At 35.6% G+C, this 18623-nt stretch overlaps 2 protein-coding genes across 3 annotated transcripts; one reads left to right on the top strand and one right to left on the bottom strand.

Moving 5' to 3' along the window:
- Positions 1-1584: 1584 nt before the first annotated feature.
- rufy1 (RUN and FYVE domain containing 1) lies at positions 1585-13316 on the bottom strand. Of its 2 annotated transcripts, none has more exons than XM_067390449.1 (17): positions 13034-13316; positions 11108-11281; positions 9198-9315; positions 8994-9095; positions 8741-8864; positions 8598-8659; positions 8285-8420; positions 7410-7511; positions 6669-6785; positions 6378-6545; positions 6190-6287; positions 5873-5992; positions 3004-3133; positions 2759-2853; positions 2629-2677; positions 1812-1889; positions 1585-1721 (listed from the first exon to the last, which is right to left on the bottom strand). In XM_067390449.1, the coding sequence occupies exons 1-17, from the start codon at positions 13314-13316 to the stop codon at positions 1683-1685; spliced, it is 1995 nt and encodes a 664-aa protein (XP_067246550.1). In that variant the 3' UTR covers positions 1585-1682. The 2 variants fall into 2 exon arrangements, with proteins under 2 accessions (XP_067246550.1, XP_067246540.1); XM_067390439.1 differs by having other exon boundaries at positions 1585-1732.
- Positions 13317-14952: 1636 nt separating this feature from the next.
- Positions 14953-18284, top strand: hbegfa (heparin-binding EGF-like growth factor a). Its single transcript, XM_067382145.1, has 6 exons — positions 14953-15154; positions 15767-15976; positions 16101-16305; positions 16452-16607; positions 16692-16782; positions 16876-18284. The coding sequence occupies exons 1-5, from the start codon at positions 15094-15096 to the stop codon at positions 16762-16764; spliced, it is 705 nt and encodes a 234-aa protein (XP_067238246.1). The 5' UTR covers positions 14953-15093; the 3' UTR covers positions 16765-16782; positions 16876-18284.
- The last annotated feature ends 339 nt before the right edge of the window (positions 18285-18623 follow it).

Consider the following 18623-nt stretch of genomic DNA (forward strand, 5'->3'; position numbering starts at 1 on the left):
CTACAACAAACCTTAATTTAAACAGTGTCCTCTTTTGTTTGTTTGTTTGTTCCTTGCTCCATTTTAAGTTGTTTCATAGCTTTACACAAGCCAACTTCTTTTTCCGTTGACATGGTTGAAGAAAATCATTTAACTAGAGTTAGTAATTTATGTTGAAGAGAAGTTCTTTATTTGCTGAAATGTGACAGCCCATGTATCACACTGGAGAGGTGCCTGTAAATATGTTTACAGTCGTGTATAAAAAGAGGTGATTTTTGTTACCTCATTGCAGGGCACAGTGGGCCAACTTTATCAAAGCCTTTAGTACAGGTTGACGTCTTTGCACATGGAGGTTTCACTCTGTCAGCGAATGTAGCACATCATATCTTAAAACTTTTCGCTCCAGCAAAGGTGTTTTGCATGTATTTAATGCTTAATCCAGACCGAAAGTTTCAAAAGAGTGTACAAGTTTAGGGGGGAAAAGTTTTGTATTATTTTAAAGCATGGTTACAAGTGAAGGGGTTTCATTTAGATGCATGTTACTGTTTGCATTTGGAAAAGCATTTGCTTTTTTTCCCCCCAAGCAATGTATCACTTGTGGTTTCAGTGTAGTGCATCAATGGACAGATGTCTTGATTCCTTATGTCTTCACAGATGGGGTAATACTTCAAGGCAGTGTTTATTAAACCATACACAATTCTATAAAATCTCCAGAGACTTCATTACAGCTTTATGAACAGAACAGGAGACGAGAGGGTACAACACAGGAAACTGTCATACAATCTAAAATATACATTTTGTATTTAGAGAGCCTTAAAAAAATTTTGTAAAAAAATTTCTTTGTATGAGCAAAACAAGTTGGAGAAAATACAATCCATTTGCTATTTAGTCTTGCATACTTTGGACAAGGAAAAATCAATTAAGACTTTGAGTCTCATTCATGATACAAGCAGAAGAAATTTTCAAGTTCACAAATTATGCATAATTATGCAAATGCTTGCATTTGATATTTGTTTTATGAATGGCTAATACATTTTCTTTAATAATTCATACATACCCACTTTATATAATAACTGGCTCCCATTTTGACTGATATGAGCTCTAGTTGTGGTGTTTTTGAGAGACATTCTGTGGATTAAATATTTATAGTACAAGCATATATGCTAAAATGACATGATAAAGATTATAATTGTTATTCCATGTCTCCACTAATCAGTAATTTACAAAATCTTTACAAATGTAATTCAGACCTATTTTGATAAGAGGAGACACAACTAAAGACTAAAAAGCACGAAGAGTACCAAAAAAATTATTCTTCTGCGTTCACTCTTGGCGAACATCTGAAAGGCTTCCAAGTGTTAGTTTGCTCCCTAAAATGGAGACTACCAATATAAATACAGTCATATCAATGTTACCGTTTCTAATTATCATTGCCTCTTCCTGTCAAAGAAACTTTGCATTTGATTTTGCAAAAATCAAAAGGTTTAGTCAAACAGAAGCCAGTGGTGTCACGTGATATTAATGCTTAAGTGTTAAAAATACAAAGAAATCAAGAGTTGATTAAGAGTTGGCCTGTAGTTTCACACATGATCAGCAGAGAAGTCAAACATTGTCAGGAGGCAATGGAGCTCCTCTGGAGCAGAAGGGAGTGGCAGACATCACATACACGGACAGGTTTGGGGTACGAGGGCAAAGCCAACTCATTACTGGAGCAGTTGTTGCAATAGATGTCTCCACAGTTCCTGCAATGGTGCTTCAAACAGAAACACAAGTGTTGAGTTATTTGCCAAAGGACTGAGATATAGTGATTGACATAGTGGAACATTACTCACTTTTCTCCGAGAGATTGAGAATTCTTTTTGGCACTGTTTGCACTGCGTAGCTTCATCATCTTTTAGCCAGGCCTGACCCTGTTGAACAGAAATTACATCAATTACCATTGGAATATACTGAAAGTTACTTTTGAAAGATGAATACTTTTATTCAGAAAAGATGCATTAAATGTATCAAACATGACAGTAAAGACATTTATAATATTAAAGATTTCTATTTCAAATAAATGCTGTTCTTTAAACTTTATATTCATCAAATTGTCACAGCCTCCAAAAAAAATATTAAGCAGCACAACAGTTTTCAACATTGATAATAAAAAAAGCTTCTTGAGCAGCAAATCAGAATATTAGAATTATTTCTGAAGGATCACGTGACACTGAAGACTGGGGTATGTATATAAAGTGCAATAATATTTCACAATATTGTTGTTTTTTTACTCTGGGGGGTTTGATCAAATAAATACAGCACTAGTGAGCATAAGAGACTTCTTTCAAAAGCATTTCAATATCTTACCAGCCAAAAACCTTTGAATGTTATATACAGTATATAGATACAAACTGAGAAACCTGATATGCTGGATTCATACAGGAAATTTCCCAAATTTTTTATGTAAAATATACTGCAATAAAAAAAATTCTAGTTCATTCAAATTCAATGATGAAACTTCACCTCAGTAGCAGTGTGGGTAATGGGTAGGATGAGTTACACAGCAAAGTGTATTAAAAGGAAACAGTAATACTTGGCAAGTACCACTAACATTTGCTTGGCTGTACAAATAAACACAAACAAAGGTGAATCTGCAAGAAGCTCTTTTACCTTCAAGGCTTTATTGACCTCTTTGAAGTCCTCCATCTTGAGTTTGGACCTGAAAGCAGGGTTTTGGTTTAAGACTAATGTGTGTTATCAGACAAGAGGTGTGACAGAAACAAGAGTAGAGTTGTCCTACTGGCTTAGATGAAGTCCCATCTCCTGTAGAGCCTGTTCCTGCTCCTCACACAGCTGCTGGAGCTGTTTCTTCTCCTGTCGAAGGTCAAGCAGCTCCTGTAGAAACAAAGTTGCAGGATTCTAGATCAAAGCATGACTTATTCATGACAAAATAGAAAGATTCATTCTTGATTTATTTTGTAGAATTTAAAGCCATTTATTGACTGTACTGGTTAGATTTATGGCTGAAGCAGCAGTGTATCTGACCGTCTGCAGGCCCTGCAGCTGCTGCAGCTGTGTGCGCAGCTCTGCGCTGTTGTCCTGTTCTCTCTGTAGTTCCCTCTGCAGGCTCTGCCGCTGTTCTTTCTCCACACTGAGCTCTGACTCCAGGCCTGCCCTGTAAAAAGAGAGAACAGCAACAATATGGAGTCTAATGAAAGGGTATCTGCAGGGTTTTATATTTAATCAGCTTTAGGGCTTTAGACCGTTAAGACCTGTACAAATAATTTATTACCATTTAGGCAGGGTAGAGAAAGATCTATGGTAACATCCACCATGCAATGACTGAAAAAACGATTTAAAAAACCTTAAAGTTCAAATAATAGAGGATTTGACGAAAACAAAAAGGTTATAAAACGCTAAAGATCACAAACCATTTCAGACTTCAAAACATGTTTTCGAAGAATTAAAATCTAAATGATAAAGAATCAAAATTATTAATGATTATGTATATATGTGTATATGTGTTTGTATAAATTCAGTCGGTAGATCGAAATAAGCATTCTAGAAATCTGCTGAAATGTGACAAGTTTACAGCTATGATGTTTGTTTGTTAACACCACGCTAACATCTGTGCCTATTTTCATGGCAATAAAAACTTATGATAAAACTTTATCAGGTTTTTAACATTTATTTTTGCTTAATTTATTTTAAACTATATTTGGTTTAACTTTGTTAAAAAAATTTAGGAGTTAACAATAAAAAACAGGGTTAAAACCAGCACAATCTAATAAAACATGCTTCAATAATAAAGACTTTTGACAAAAAGAATGTTTTAGTGGATCTTCTATTATTAAAAACTTGTGTCATCCTAAAATGGCCTATTCTGCAACGGGTATAAACAATCTGGTCTCATCGGTTTGAGAACTGATAGAAAGTTCTTCTTCCAACATTGGTGCTGATTTCATGGAGTTTGTTCATAGTATATAGATCCCATTCTGTTTGCAATTTGTTATTAATATAGGAATTAATTATTGGTTTAAGATACATAGGAGGTACTGTGCAAATTTCGAGGTTTGCTGATAATGCCCGTTTTGCTGCAGAGTCTGCTTCCTTGTTTCCCTTGATTCCACAGTGTCCATGTACACAACAAAACCAGATATTAAACTGATGACCCTCTATTTCAAGCAGTTTGTAAAAAATCATTACAAGTGCTGGGTGATCATTTTTAAGGGATGACACTGCAAAAGATAAATACAGGTTCAAAGTCCTGTCTCTAAGCATCTTTATGTAGTCCAATGCAAAAAAAGAAAGCATTTACTTCTGCTGTAAAAATTGAGCTATATTTAGTATATTTAGGGATGGATATTCCTCTTTTTTGGTGGTTGTTTACAAATGCAGATTATGCACAGTCCTCATATTTTGATCTGTCAGTATATATAGGTATATGTGATGGAAACATTTCTCTGATATAAAGGAGTTGTTGTTGAAAGTTATTTGGGTGTTTCAGATTTTTTGTTTCTTGTTAAATCTAAAATTTTTGTTTTTTTTTTAATTTACCAAGGGGGGGATTTTAAGTGTGTTCCAGTATGCTTAGATCTGCTTCGAGATTTTGTAATGTGGTTTTATCTGTAGTCCAAAAGGTTGGATATGTCTTGTTTTTTGTTCGTACAAGCTTGTAAGATGAGATAAGAAAACAGGATGATAAGCTGGATTTCCTTTATTGGTCTTTAGTCTTACTGTGTTTGCAGGTATGATATAAACATCAAAATGTAAACATTGTCAAAATTTATCAAGGCCATATCACGAATCTTGTTTTGTTTTTTTCCTTGTCCCCAAATTTAAAAGCACTTGAATGATAATTCTTATACCATTTAAAGGTGCCCTGGAACTTTTTTTAAAAAATAGATGTAATATAAGTCTAAGGTGTCCCCTGAATGTGTCTGAAGTTTCAGCTCAAAATACCTCATAGATTTTTTTTATTTTTTTATTAATTTTTTTAACTGCCTATTTTGGGGCATCATTATAAATGAGCCGATTCAGGGCTACTGGCCCTTTAATTCTCCTGCTCCACACCCACAGATCTCGCGCTTGCCTTGAACAGTGCATAAACAAAGTTTACACAGCTAATAAAACCCTCAAATGGATATTTACAAAGTGTTCGTCATGCATGCGTCGTATTATGTGAGTATTGTATAATGTTATATTGTTTACATTGGATTCTGAATGAATTTGAGGCTGTGATCTGTGGCTAACGGCTAATGCTACAATGTTGGAGAGATTGATAAAGAATGAAGTTGTGTTTATGTATTATACAGACTGCAAGTGTTTAAAAATGAAAATAGCAACAGCTCTTTTCTCCGTTTATACAGTAAGAAACGAAGGTAACTTTAACCACATTTAACAGTACATTAGCAACATGCTAACGAAACATTTAGAAAGACAATTTACAAATATCACTAAAAATATCATGATATCCTGGATCATGTCAGTTATTATTGCTCCATCTGCCATTTTTTGCTGTTGTTCTTGCTTGCTTACCTAGTCTGTTGACTCACCTGTGCAGATCCAGACGTTAATACTGGCTGCCCTTGTCTAATGCCTTTCATAATGTTGGGAACATGGGCTGGCATATGCAAATATTGGGGGCGTACACCCAGACTGTTTTCGGAGGTCTTTTAACAAATGAGATTTATATAAGAAGGAGGAAACAATGGAGTTTGAGACTCACTGTATGTCATTTCCATGTACTGAACTCTTGTTATTTGACTATGCCAAGATAAATTCAATTTTTCATTCGAGGGCAACTTTAAGATACGCAAGACTTTTTATGGCCATAAATTTGATACAGCTGAATATAAGAATGTTGAGGGGTGAAATTATGAAAGCACATTTACAGAAGCCCAATTCACACTACCTGAGCGTGTCGAGGTCAGTGAGGCGCTTCTGCAGAGCGTTCACCTTCCCTTTCATCTCTGATCTCAGCTCATTCTGACTTTCATCCGTGTTCTTGCGCACATTTTCTGAATTTTGAAGCCTGAGGAGAAAATGCTTGTGTTTATGAGGTTTTGAAAAAGTACACATATTATACATATCTCAAACATTCACCCAAAATGAAACTTCTGTCATTATGCAGTTTCAAACCTGTATGACTCGTTCTCCCAAAACCCAAGGAGAAAAGTCATGCAGGTTTGGAACACTTTTGGGTGAATTATTCCTTAAATATGCTGGCACCTCTGCTCCAGTTCTTTCATGGAAGCCTCCATCTGGATCATCTTCTTTTCCAGTTGTAGCATGTCCTCCTCTTTTTTCTGGGCCACTCGATCTGACTCCTTATGGGTCAGATGAAAAGACATACATTTCAATTGGTTACAAGTGATCCCATTCCGGTAACATGCTGTACAGTCAAAAAAAATTATTACCTGTGCTTTGTTGAACATCTGTATGTTGAGATTCTTGACTTGGTCCAGTTGTTGTCGTAGTGCGACCAACGAGTCTTGTTTCTCGTGCGTGTCCTTTTCCAGAAGTTTCATGGCAACTTCCATTTCCTGTTTCAGACCGATCTGTAACTCCAGCTCCTTTTGCAGCTCCTGATTGGACAAAACACCATTGCAAGTGATTGACTCTGTACAATATTATATACATCCGATGCAATATTAAATGAATATCAAAAACAATTGTACACTCAGAGCTGGATTATTTTACATTTTTACCTGCCGGATTCGTTTCTCCTCCTTGTACTGCTTCCAAACTACATTGTACATTTCATCCAAACCCTGACGTGTCTGCCGATATGTTTCCAGCTCCACTTGGCTGTCTTGCAGAGTTACCTAAAAACAATCGACATGTGAGGCAAATATGGCTTTGCTTAGTAAATAAAAGTGGCCAGCTGGCAGGTAACTTTCTTTTGGAATTACTTTTTTTTCTCCTCCATTTCACATGTTGGATTTTGGGTTACTGATTGTCGCCTTTGGCTTTCTTAGTTGGGGTTTTTGATTTGACAAAACTTGAACTGAATTGAGTTGGATGATGACACTACAGCTGATTATAGTTGAATTAAACATTTTATAATTGATTGACTTTACACAGCTATTGAACTGAACCGAACCAACACTGACTGACTTGAGCTGAATAATAGAGTTACTGAATAATTTAGAGTTGCTTTATACCAGAATTTGAATGTCTCATATTTGATGAAGTTTAAGAAATTGATCGTAATTTTCCTGTTTATCACTATGAAGCTGATTTGAAAATCTGAACTGTATAAAGTGCAATATAAAGGTGACTTGACAAAATAATACATGTCTTAAATTAGTGATAAACCTATTGTTAGGCTATCAGCATTAGCAGTTCAAATAGCAAAATCATGCTTCTCACATTTTTTTCTAGTGCTTTTTGCAAATGATTTCATACAGAGTGTTTTTAAAATACAACATTTCTATTGCAACTCTCACCTCCTCTTTCCTCTGACTATTTTCAAGAATATTTGCATTTTCTTTTTTAAGTTGCTCCTGCTCTTCACGCAGAGCGTTGATTCTGTCTGTGGCTGCTGTAAGCTGTATACAAAACAAAGAAAATAAAAATGTCTTTTCATGTTAATTCTGTATTTTACAGTGTGCATGAATTATAAGTAACAAATTAAAATATGCAAAAGCACATCATAGGGCTTGTTTACACCTGGTCAATTCATGTATTTTTATTGATCGGATAGATATCCGTTTTTTTTAAAACTGTTCCATTTACACTTGGCCACAGAAATGTGTCTCCGCAAAACAAATATAAATCTGATCTACAATTGCCATGCTAAATGCAAATTTAAAGGAGTTCACATCAATAAAAGCAACAGATATGAGCTGCATTTTATTAATCATCAGCTAATCACAATAGGAGAGAGAGCGCCATCAGCACTGATCATTTAGTCTCACTACTTTAAATAAAGATGATTGTTTTTTGAGTGTGCAACTTATTTTCAGTTTACATGTCAGTTTGCTGAAGAGATACTCAGCTACTCAACTGCTGTGATGTGTCATATCTGGCTATAGCATGTCATATAGCCAATAACATGCTCACACGTGTTTATTTTTTAACATTTTGGGAGTAGTAAAATTCACATATTTGGTTTCGACAACCAGATAAATTTACACTTCTCTAGTTTCGTCTTGAATGCATCTCAAACCACCTCCTAAAGTGGATTAAAGTATTTAGGAGGGCATTTACATCTAGCCTGATAGTTATCCGATCAAAGAAAATGCATGTGACCAGGTGTAAACAGGCCCATAAAGTCCATAAAAAAACAATGCGAAAGTATCTTTGTGTACGATGTTTTCACCTCCTCAATGAGTTTGCTGTTGGTCTTCTCCAGCGAGTCCATCTTGGCCTGAAGGTCTGTCACTGTGCAGCTCAGATGTCGGTTCAGTTCTTCTATGTAGTGCTTCTGGTCAAGAATGGCTGTCATTTTTGAATCACTGTTAGTAGTTAATGAGTCGGAAAGAGTCAACATTACTAAACACTGTGGAAAGTCTTTAAATATCAAAAATTCAAATATTTGCACTAGTTTATAACAAAATTACTGTCTTCTAAGACTTGTTTTTAGACACGTAACTGATTGAAGTATTTGGTAAATGATCATCACACACACTCACTCTTGCGTGGTCTCAGTTGCTTGCGGATCCTTTAGATACATTGAGAAGTCGATGACGCACACCTGCAGCAACAAGAATGCAGTGTTTTGTGTCAGTGTGAAAATGCACATTTGGCAGCATGGTTTAATGGCTGTATGTTTCACCTGAGAATCCAGATCCTCTCCTTTCACACATAAATTGGCATCAATCACATTCAGACCCACCAGCATCCCTACAATCACAGCCCCTTCTTCCTCCATTATAAGAGACCCAGGTTCATAAAACTCCCTGAGAAAGAAAAAGAGCAGGAATTTACTTTGGGAAACACTACAACACACATTTTGTATGATATCAAATAAATTCTGTACAAGGGACTAAATACTGAAGATTATTTTTCAATAACTTAACTGCTCTTACCCAAGAAGGTCTCTTCTATTTATAAGCACCTTCATGTAGTCTGCGATTTTTTTTTGCATAAGAGCCAGATGCAGCCACGCTCGAGCACGACCGAGCCCTGTCCTGAAACAACACAAATACTAATGAATGTAAATACCAAATACACACACCTATTACACTGATTCAGACATATATCCAAGACAAGCGCCTATGATGGGCACCTACTTGATTCCAGGCATATCACGAACACTGGTGGCAATATCTGCTGACTCAGGGCTCAGTTTCTCTATCAACTCCAGAGGAGCCCAGATTGACTTATTCTGACCAATGAAAGATTTCCTCACTGGAAAAAAAGCAGCATGCAGGATTTAGGCCATAAGCTGGTTAATTTCACAAAACATATGAACATATTTAGTTCTTACTTTATTATTACATTAAAATAAATAAATTAGAAATCATATTTTCCTTTAAGAAAATGTAGCCTTTATGTTTTTATGACAATTAAGCACATTTCTCTCGCCCCAAAAATATTATTAAACTCTGAAGCAGGGTAACTAAAACCATAAAAATAAAACATGTATGCACTACCGTTCAAAAGTGTTTGAACGATAAGATATTTAATGTTTTTAAAAGAAGTCTCTTCTGCTCACCAAGGCTTCATTTATTTGACACAAAATACAGCAAAAACACTAATATTGTGAAATAGTTTTACAATTTAAAATAACTGTTTTCTATTTGAATATTTTTTTTCAAAATGCAATTTATTTATGTGTGTTGGCAAAGCTGTATTTTACCATTACCATTATTATTACTTCAGTCTTAAGTGTCACATGATCCTTCAGAAATCATTCTAATATGCCGATTTGGTGCTCAAGAGACATTTATTATCAATGTTGAGAACAGTTGTATAAAATATTTTATAGTTTAAAAGAGCAGCATTTATCTGAAATAAAAAGCTTTTGCAACATTATAAATGTCTCAAGATATGTTACAAAAGCTTCTGATCTGGAAGTAGTTTTTAACAAAAACACAGTTTTCTCAGCTTTTTGTTCAAAATGTTACAGAATGCAAGAAGGTAGAGTAATTTTTTTTTTTTTTTTTGTAAGCACAGGCTCTTGACATATTGCATGTTCAAATATTCATACAACAAAATATTGTAGGGGCCATGAAAGTTTTGTGAAAATGATAAAAATTGCTGGCCGTGGAAACGAGTTAAAGTGATAGTTCATCCAAAAATGAAAATAATTCCATGATTTACTCACCCTCAAGCCATCCTAGGTGTATATGACTCTTCTTTCAGACAAACACAATCTGAGATATATTTAAAACTATCCTGGCTCTTCCAAGCTTTATAAAGGTAGTGAATGGGGGGGGGAATGATTTTGAAGCCCAAAAAAAGCATCCATCCATTATAAAAAATAATCCATACTGCTCCAGGGGGGTAATAGAGGCCTTCTGAAATGAAGCAATGGGTTTTTTTTAAGAAAAATATCCATGTTTTAACCATAATAGCTTGAATTATAATAGCCATAATACCATAATAGCTCATCGAATTATGGCGGAAGAGTAACCCCTGACTCGATGATGAACAAGAAAGCACATAAGATAGAGCAAAACAAAAGACCGCTAATTAATTAGAAGTCTAAAATGAGAAACTTTAAAGAGAAATGTTGGAGGATTTGATATAAGAGAAGAGGAGCTTGAGTTTTGCCCAGAGCTATTTGTTCAAATCGTGAGAGACTAAGCTTACACTACTCCTACATCACATCAGGGGTTACTCTTGTGGCGCAAGTCCACTTGCAAGGTATGCTTACGGTCGTCTGCCAAAAGCGAGTTATTTTACTTTATAAAGTTTGAAATATGGATATTTTTCTCACAAAAACCCACAGCTTCGCATCAGAAAGCCTTTATTGATTTCTTTTATGAAGGATGGATGCACTTTTTTGGGCTTCAAAATCGCCCAATTCACTACTATTATAAAGCTTAGAAAAGCCAGGATATTTTTAAATATATCTCCGATTGTGATCATCTGAAAGAAGTTAATATACACCAAGGATGGCTTGAGGGTGAGTAAATCATGGGATAATTTTTATTTTTCTGTGAACTATCCCTTTAAAGTTTATGTCCCATCTTACCTTTTAAACCATGTTTAAGGCAGTGCTCCAGAACCACAAAGAACTGCTGCAGAGGTGGATACTCCGAGTCCAGCGTGCGTCCGAGACTGAGGGAGGACTGGATCAGAACTTTAATGCTGAGCTTCATCATGCTAAGGAGATTTGACCTCTCTACCACCATGGGATCCTTCACAGCTGGACAGATCAGAAAAAACATAAATGGAGAAACACACATGCAAACACTTCCTGTGGCATCTGCAGGACTAATAAGCTCACTATCGGTCAGTTTAACTGGTGAATCAGTGCAATTAAGTGCAAATGCAAAACAATGACTCAAATATTACAGTAAGGGGAAGGGGAAGTTCCTGCTGGAGTCAGGAAGCAGGTGCATTATGCATTTCCTGTATACTGTAATGTCCTGAAAACAATTATGTCATATATTGTCATTTTATAAAAAGAAGCAACAGATGTAGGTTACTACACATGTTCTGAATCAAATAACACTGACTGTATTAAAATGTTGCAGCTTAAATTAAAGCTTGAATAACAGCCAGATAAGAATTGCAAGGATTCAGTCATGAATAGATTAACCTGTCTGATGCAATAACTTGAACCTTGACATTTTTTTTAATGGCTTTGTGGTGTCTAGGCCTCTGTTACAAAACTGTACTAGTGTGGTTTGATGGTATCAAATGGTTATATCATGGTTCTTTGTCATATACAATAGTATTCAAATTTTACTATCTTCATATACCTTATTATTTGGGAGGCTAATGTGACATTTCAAGCAGTGTCAGCAGTAGATGGGCATGCTATATTTTCAATTACTTTTATTTTAGTACACTGTATAATTATTCATGCAGTTTCATATTTCTCATAAAGCAAATGCATTATTTTCTCAGGTCAAGTACGAAAGGAGTTTTTAAACTGGGGTACAGGGTCAAGGGAGAGCTAGATGGTCTATAGAAAAGTTTACAAGAGAAAAAAAAAAGTGTAAAATTAAATAAATTAAAAACTTATTTGAAGATCTTATAGTTTATAGGACCTTATAGGACCTTCAAACTCGGGTTGATGAGAGGTCTCGCGGGGCCCCTTTGAATGCACCCGGGCCCGAGCTTCCAGCAACACCATTCGTGAAGAAAACGGCCCCAACAGATCAGGGTCCCCATCAGAACAGAGCCCCGGGGACCCCCCTCTCAACGGTTCCGAGCCGCTGGGCCCTCCCCAGACCGAGATATCGGTCGTTATCTCTGGAACTCACCCATGTACATGTATAATCGGCCGTTACTTGGGAACGGAATGAATATTTTCCACATTTCATTTAATATAATAAATCAATTTAATGCACTTTTTTCACAGTAGGATTGGGTATTTGTACATGACAGACAACAGATGCAGTAGCTGTCTTTTAAAACTTTAGGATGAGGGTCCCTCCTCACACAAGGATGATTATATTTGGGAGCCTGTGGTATCTAAGACTAAAAACCCCTGAATTATGACACTATGTATAGGGGGGGATCATGTATAGTCAGTATTTGTGTTTATCATGAAATGGACTACACAGGCCTGGGGACATAAGAAAAATGGTGATATGTCGTAGATCAAAATGCTGTAAAATCTCTCTCAAAAAAAAAAAAAAAAAAAAAATCAATCAACATCAAAATTCTTAGAGTTCAGCTGGTGTTTATGACTAAGACAGGTTTAAAAATGCTATATTTGTTCAACATTTTAAGCTAGCAAGATCATAATCTTTACTGTGGACACAAAAGGCACCGAATTCCATGTATGTTTATATACAATATCATGGCAATACCCTGGTACCATGTCCAAAGATATGGTAATACCTCTATACTTTGTTAGTTCTGTTACTGACTAGTTATATTAGTAAGTACGTGCAGTCAGTAAACGTTCTTATTTAAATGTCAAACTACGGAACAGGTGTCATACCTGCTGTCTTAATAGGATCAGGGGTGTCAGGGGTGTGTTGTGATGGGTCAGATCCCTTTAACCCCGCGCTGTAATGATTCACTCCGATGCTCAGCGTCTCCGTCGCTTTACGAGCAAACGACAAAATAGGCGCAGACCAAGAGCTGTCTGTGGGTTTGTCCTTCTGGACCTCGTCGGTATTTTTGGCGACATCATCTTGCCCAAGTTCCGTAGCGTCTAGATCTTCTTCTTTTGCAGAAACGTCTTCGCATTCAACTTTCGTGTTTGGGTCCTCGTCCGCCATGTTTACTTATCAAAGCATGTGACTCGAGACCAGAGCAATCGGGTTTAATCGCTCAGGGGAGACAAATCGATTTGCGAGCGAGAGTATTTTTACTTTTAAAACAAATATATAGACATCAATTTAAACAAATGAGAATGACTATAAAAATAATTAAAATCTATTATAAATTAATAGAAATTAAATAGAAAATTAAATTAAATAACAATTAAAAAATGCGAAGGTATTTAAAGATAGATTGACTTACCCACATATAGACAGACAGATCGACGGCTAGATTGTTAACATTTTAAAGTTTAACCTGAGATACACTTCAAAAATAGAAAGCAAATTTTGTCTTTGCGCTGGTTTGACTCTCTATGTAACAGTTCGAAGTATTCACTAGATGGCAGTAGCGAACTGTTTTGCTCATAGCCTACTTATCTAGTTTTGCTTATTTGAATGGCGAGACACTGATCACAAATATGCATAATGCTGTTTGTAGTGTGTAGTCCTATATCCAAAAACAGGGAAAGATGTCCCTGGTGCAAAGTAGTTTTTAGGATTTCACAACAGCCTGACTTAAATTTTATTTGTAAAAGTTTCTTTTGATGTCCAATAATTGTGATGGATTACCAAAAAGTCACTAGGTGTGACAATAAAAGAATGCAGTTGTGGTTAAAGATGTTAAGGATTAAGAAGAATTAAAGATGTAAAGAAAATTAAAGATGTAATGCAATTTAATGTTTGGTCATGAATGTTCTCATTCATTCAATCACAGCATATTGCCAATCCCAGAGAGGGAAATGAAGTCAAACGGTATTAAGTCAAACGCAGCTGAAGCTGGTGTATTTGCTTCACTACAGGGATTTGTACATTAAACCATTAACTAACATTCATATCATCATCAGATCATTAGATAATGTTTGTTTAAATACTAGTTAGACATGTCTTGAAAGAGAAAAAAAATTCAATATTTTACATAAATCTCCACTCTTAATGTGCTTATACTGAATCAACTGCATGGTTCTCCTCCAAAAGAAATATAATATCATCCACATTATATTATAGTCTCTTTTATAGGTTTACTATGTTTGTTACAAACTCGTGATCTACACTACGGCAGGTGTTGTTTTTAACCTTTTATTGTCTTTGGGTCATTTCAGTAAAGAATTCACATTATAAATATCATATATAGTGTGATTGTTTTAATATAATAAATGTATATAATATATGTTTTTATTTATGAGTCAGATTTCAAGCATTTTTTTTTATTATTATTCTAGCCTTTCTATTTTTCTTGTGCATAAATGTCAATAAATCAATTTGTTGTGATAGACTTTCAAATAGGCCCGTACTGACTGCTCCAGTAACAATATGAAATATGAATGAACTAAAATTGTATCTGACCTACCTTACTAATTTCAGAATAAGTTGTTATAAAATATATGAGATATTATAAAATGGCAAAAGTGAAGTTAACCAGAAAAAAAAAAATCACTATGTTTTATTAAAATTGTGTTATATTACTTCATAAATTAAACAAACAAACAAAAAAAACGTCAAGCATTTCTTTTCTTGATACACAATGTGTTACAGCTCCGAGTGGGCGTGTTCACGGTCATAATCATATTTAAACGGCTGTCACTGAGACTCTGCTGATTTTTTAACCTTGACGCACGAAAGACGCTCACAGTAACAAAGTAACACTCGAAGACACAAAGTAACAATCTACAGTGACTTTAAAGGAATTAAGAGAGCGGGAAGGATTTTATTTTTAACAACTGAATCTATCGTCGTCATGACCGGAAAGGAAAATATGAAGTTTTTAACTGTTTTGCGTCTTTTTGTCTTTACCATCGGTGAGTATATCTGACAGGCGGCCACTTGGTGCTGAAGGGTGTCGCATTACAATCCTGTGCTAGTTATATAAGTGTAAAATGGTAGTTTTTAGCAAAATGCTTTGTATTTACAATAGCCTATGGAAATTAACTTAAAACGTGACTTGTTTAATACTTAAAACAGACTTTTTTACCCTTCAAAACCTCGGATTTGCCAATGAATCTATTAATGGGTCAACAATGTCATTCAGTCATTCGGTTTTAAGAATATTCTGGGATATATTTATTTTTGTCTCATGCGTTCATTCGTTAGCTCAGTGTCTGTGCATGCAAGATTTTTGTAAATTGAAGCCCCTCAGCACCCTCTAGGGGTATTAGGTAATGCACACAAACTATTATTAGTTTTAAAACATGCTTATTTGTGTCATCAACGAGACCTTGAAGAAAATGTTTTAAATCTAGTTAAAATGGCAAATATTGGTGTGCTCTTTGCATTAATGAAGAAAAATATGATTAAAATAATACAATTCTGAGACACCTAGTCGGCATATTATTTACATTATGGTCAACAATCCACTTCATAACCGAAAACAATCAATGAGCCTAACTAATCAAGTTTTAATTCCCATTCAGTGGCTGTCACGTCGGTGAGCTGTGCGTCTATAGAGCGGTTTGAGAGCGCGAGGCCTGTACAGACAGCTGTGATTGATCTTTTGGAAGCACTGAATGAGAAGAGAACTACTTTGGACAACAAGCAAGTGGGATATGAGGAAGAAAGTGAGGAGTACTACTATGACGATGAAGAGGAGGATGAGTTTTCTGGAGATTATGGGCTGCCAATGGGTAATTGTTTTGTTTCCGTTTATTTATTTTTTTCTGATTTGCGTGTGTGGCGTACTTGGTGTGCTGTAGTATCCGATACAATAGAAGTTAACTGTATATTTTATCTTCTCTCCTACCAAAATAGTTGCGTTTTCAAGCAAACCCAAAGACCAGAGTGCAGTTTTGAATGCAGAGAAACTTGAAGATTCAAAGAGGAAGGGGCTCGGAAGGAAGAAGGGAAAAGGAAAGGGAAAAGGCAAGAAAAGGAATCCATGTCTAAAAAAGTACAAGGACTTTTGTATCCATGGAAGCTGCCAGTACCTGAAGGACATAAAGGGGCCCTCATGCATGTAAGCACTTCCCTTAAGCCACATCGTCTGTAATTTGTGATTTTTTTTTTTTTTTTTTTTTTTTTTTTTTTAAAATTCTATTATATTTAAATAGTTCCATTTTATAGCCATGTATGAGAAACAATGTTTTTTTTCTCTCTCTCCAGATGTGATCAGGGCTACTCAGGAGAGCGGTGTCACCTTTTCTCCCTGGAAGTAAAGACGAATGGTGATGCGTACGACCGCACTACGGCGCTCGCTGTGGTGGCTGTGGTTCTCTCTTCATTATGTCTCACCATCATCGGACTTCTCCTGGCGCTCAGGTTGGTTTTTAATCACCATCTTAAGTTTCTATAAGCGAGTGGATGTCTGCAGTCTATCATAATGTCTGTCTTTTTATCATCTAGGTTTCATAAGCAAGGCGCATATAATGTGGAAAATGAGGAGAAGGTTAAACTGGGAACTGCCCCACACCACTAAACGAGACTGGAGAGAACGGTGAGTGAAGTCATCCATTTGTATATGCTGCATCAACTCATCCAGCCTGATTTGACTCAGTTGCTTAACATCTGGGTTCTTGTTTTATTTCAGGGCGACTGTGGAAATTCTACCTCAAAATGAAGTGGCAAAGTTGAATGTTGTGAGGAGCAGTGGGCAAAGCGTGCTGGAGGAGAGGGAAGAGCGACCGCGTTTGTTTGGCAGGAGTTGCGGCGCCTCCGTGAAGGGCCTGACTCACAAATGACTCTCTAAAAGGTTCGCAGGAGAGCTCAAAACCTGCCACCATCTGGAACTCTGACGGACGGACTCGGGTAGGAAGAGACCCCGAGCTGTTCAATACAGAATAAGAAGGAACTCTTCAGGGTTGGGAATGTAGTTTGCGTTTTAGAGGCTAAGCTTTTTCTAGTACTGAAGAAGCTTTGCCTGAAATAAGTATTCTTACAAATAAGCATTTTTGTTTATGTCTTGTGCACTGTGTATTTAATCGTTGCTGGCTATGCTTTAATTTATTTATTTATGTATATATATATATATATATCTATTAATATTTATTTGGATTTAGACCAACCATGTCCCACCACAAATGCACTGGCAACGTATTTGAAAGTCTTTGTTGTGTTGTATGTTGATGTAATATTTTATTTATTAAAAAAGCAATAGTAATCTGTGTCTATTCAGTAAATGAGTACTGAACAATGGTAGCCTGAAAATCAAAATAATAGTATATTATATATTAAAGTATATTATAATAGTACATATACTATATACTATTATAGTATATTATAACAGTATGCTTTCTTTTTTTTATTTTTAATGCATTTAATGAAGAGAATATTTAAGAATTATTTGTATTTTAATGTCCAGGACTGTGTTAGAATGTATTTTTCAGCAAATGTTATGAAAAGTCATATTTCAAGTTTTTTTTTTTTTGTTTTGTTTTTTTTAGGAGAGAAGAGAGAAAAAATTTTGGCCAGTAAACTGCACTGTTATATTAAACAGTGTGCAAATTATGAAATGTGAATTGTTTTATTTGAGCATTTCATTTTCTGCTTATTTAATTTCAGCATCCTGCTCTATAAGACCTAAAGAAATCGTTTCCTCATTCTCTCTGTATGGAGTGTCTTTTTTTTTTTTTAAATGCCCAGACATGAAATTCAGACAAATAATAAAACCTCTTTATATAAAAGACCATTTTATTGTATTTTCATTAGAGATTTGTATGCTCACTATGTACTCAAGGAGGAAGATTCCAGTGTGATGCAATGAGTCATTTCCTCATGAGAGCAGTTACGACCGGTTTCCCATTTTGAGGATATTTTTGAAAACTGGAATAGTTACATGAATACTGTAATGTCTACGTTTTGGCTAAAGACGTAAACTATTTGTCTAGTCTGCCTCCTGCTATCAATTCCAAAGATTTCATGTGACATGCACCTGTATCCTGAACATGTGATCTGCATTGTGGCCATTTTACATTGACAATAAACACTCTTTCACAAACACGCCCATCACATGCAACTTCTCACCTTGCATTACTCGCATAACTCGTTACATCATCGTGAAATTGCACTTCCTCTATAGAAAGTTGCAATGCTTGTGGGTTGGCCACATTTTTAGCAACAAGACTTCCATTTTATACTCCAAAATTTCTCCCCTGATCAATATAAAATGAATCTGTGACAGACTTAAAAGACTCCATAGGAACCCTCATGACAGAGCTTACTTCCTTTTGAATGTTTGAAGTTGGTCTCAGATCTTTTGTTGGTTTTTTTAACCTTTGACCCTCACTGTTTTAAACCGATGTTTAAACGTCTGTGACAAACCAGCTCCTCAAAAAGCAT

Source organism: Chanodichthys erythropterus, chromosome 1 (assembly GCF_024489055.1).
Source record: "Chanodichthys erythropterus isolate Z2021 chromosome 1, ASM2448905v1, whole genome shotgun sequence".
Lineage (NCBI taxonomy): Eukaryota > Metazoa > Chordata > Actinopteri > Cypriniformes > Xenocyprididae > Chanodichthys > Chanodichthys erythropterus.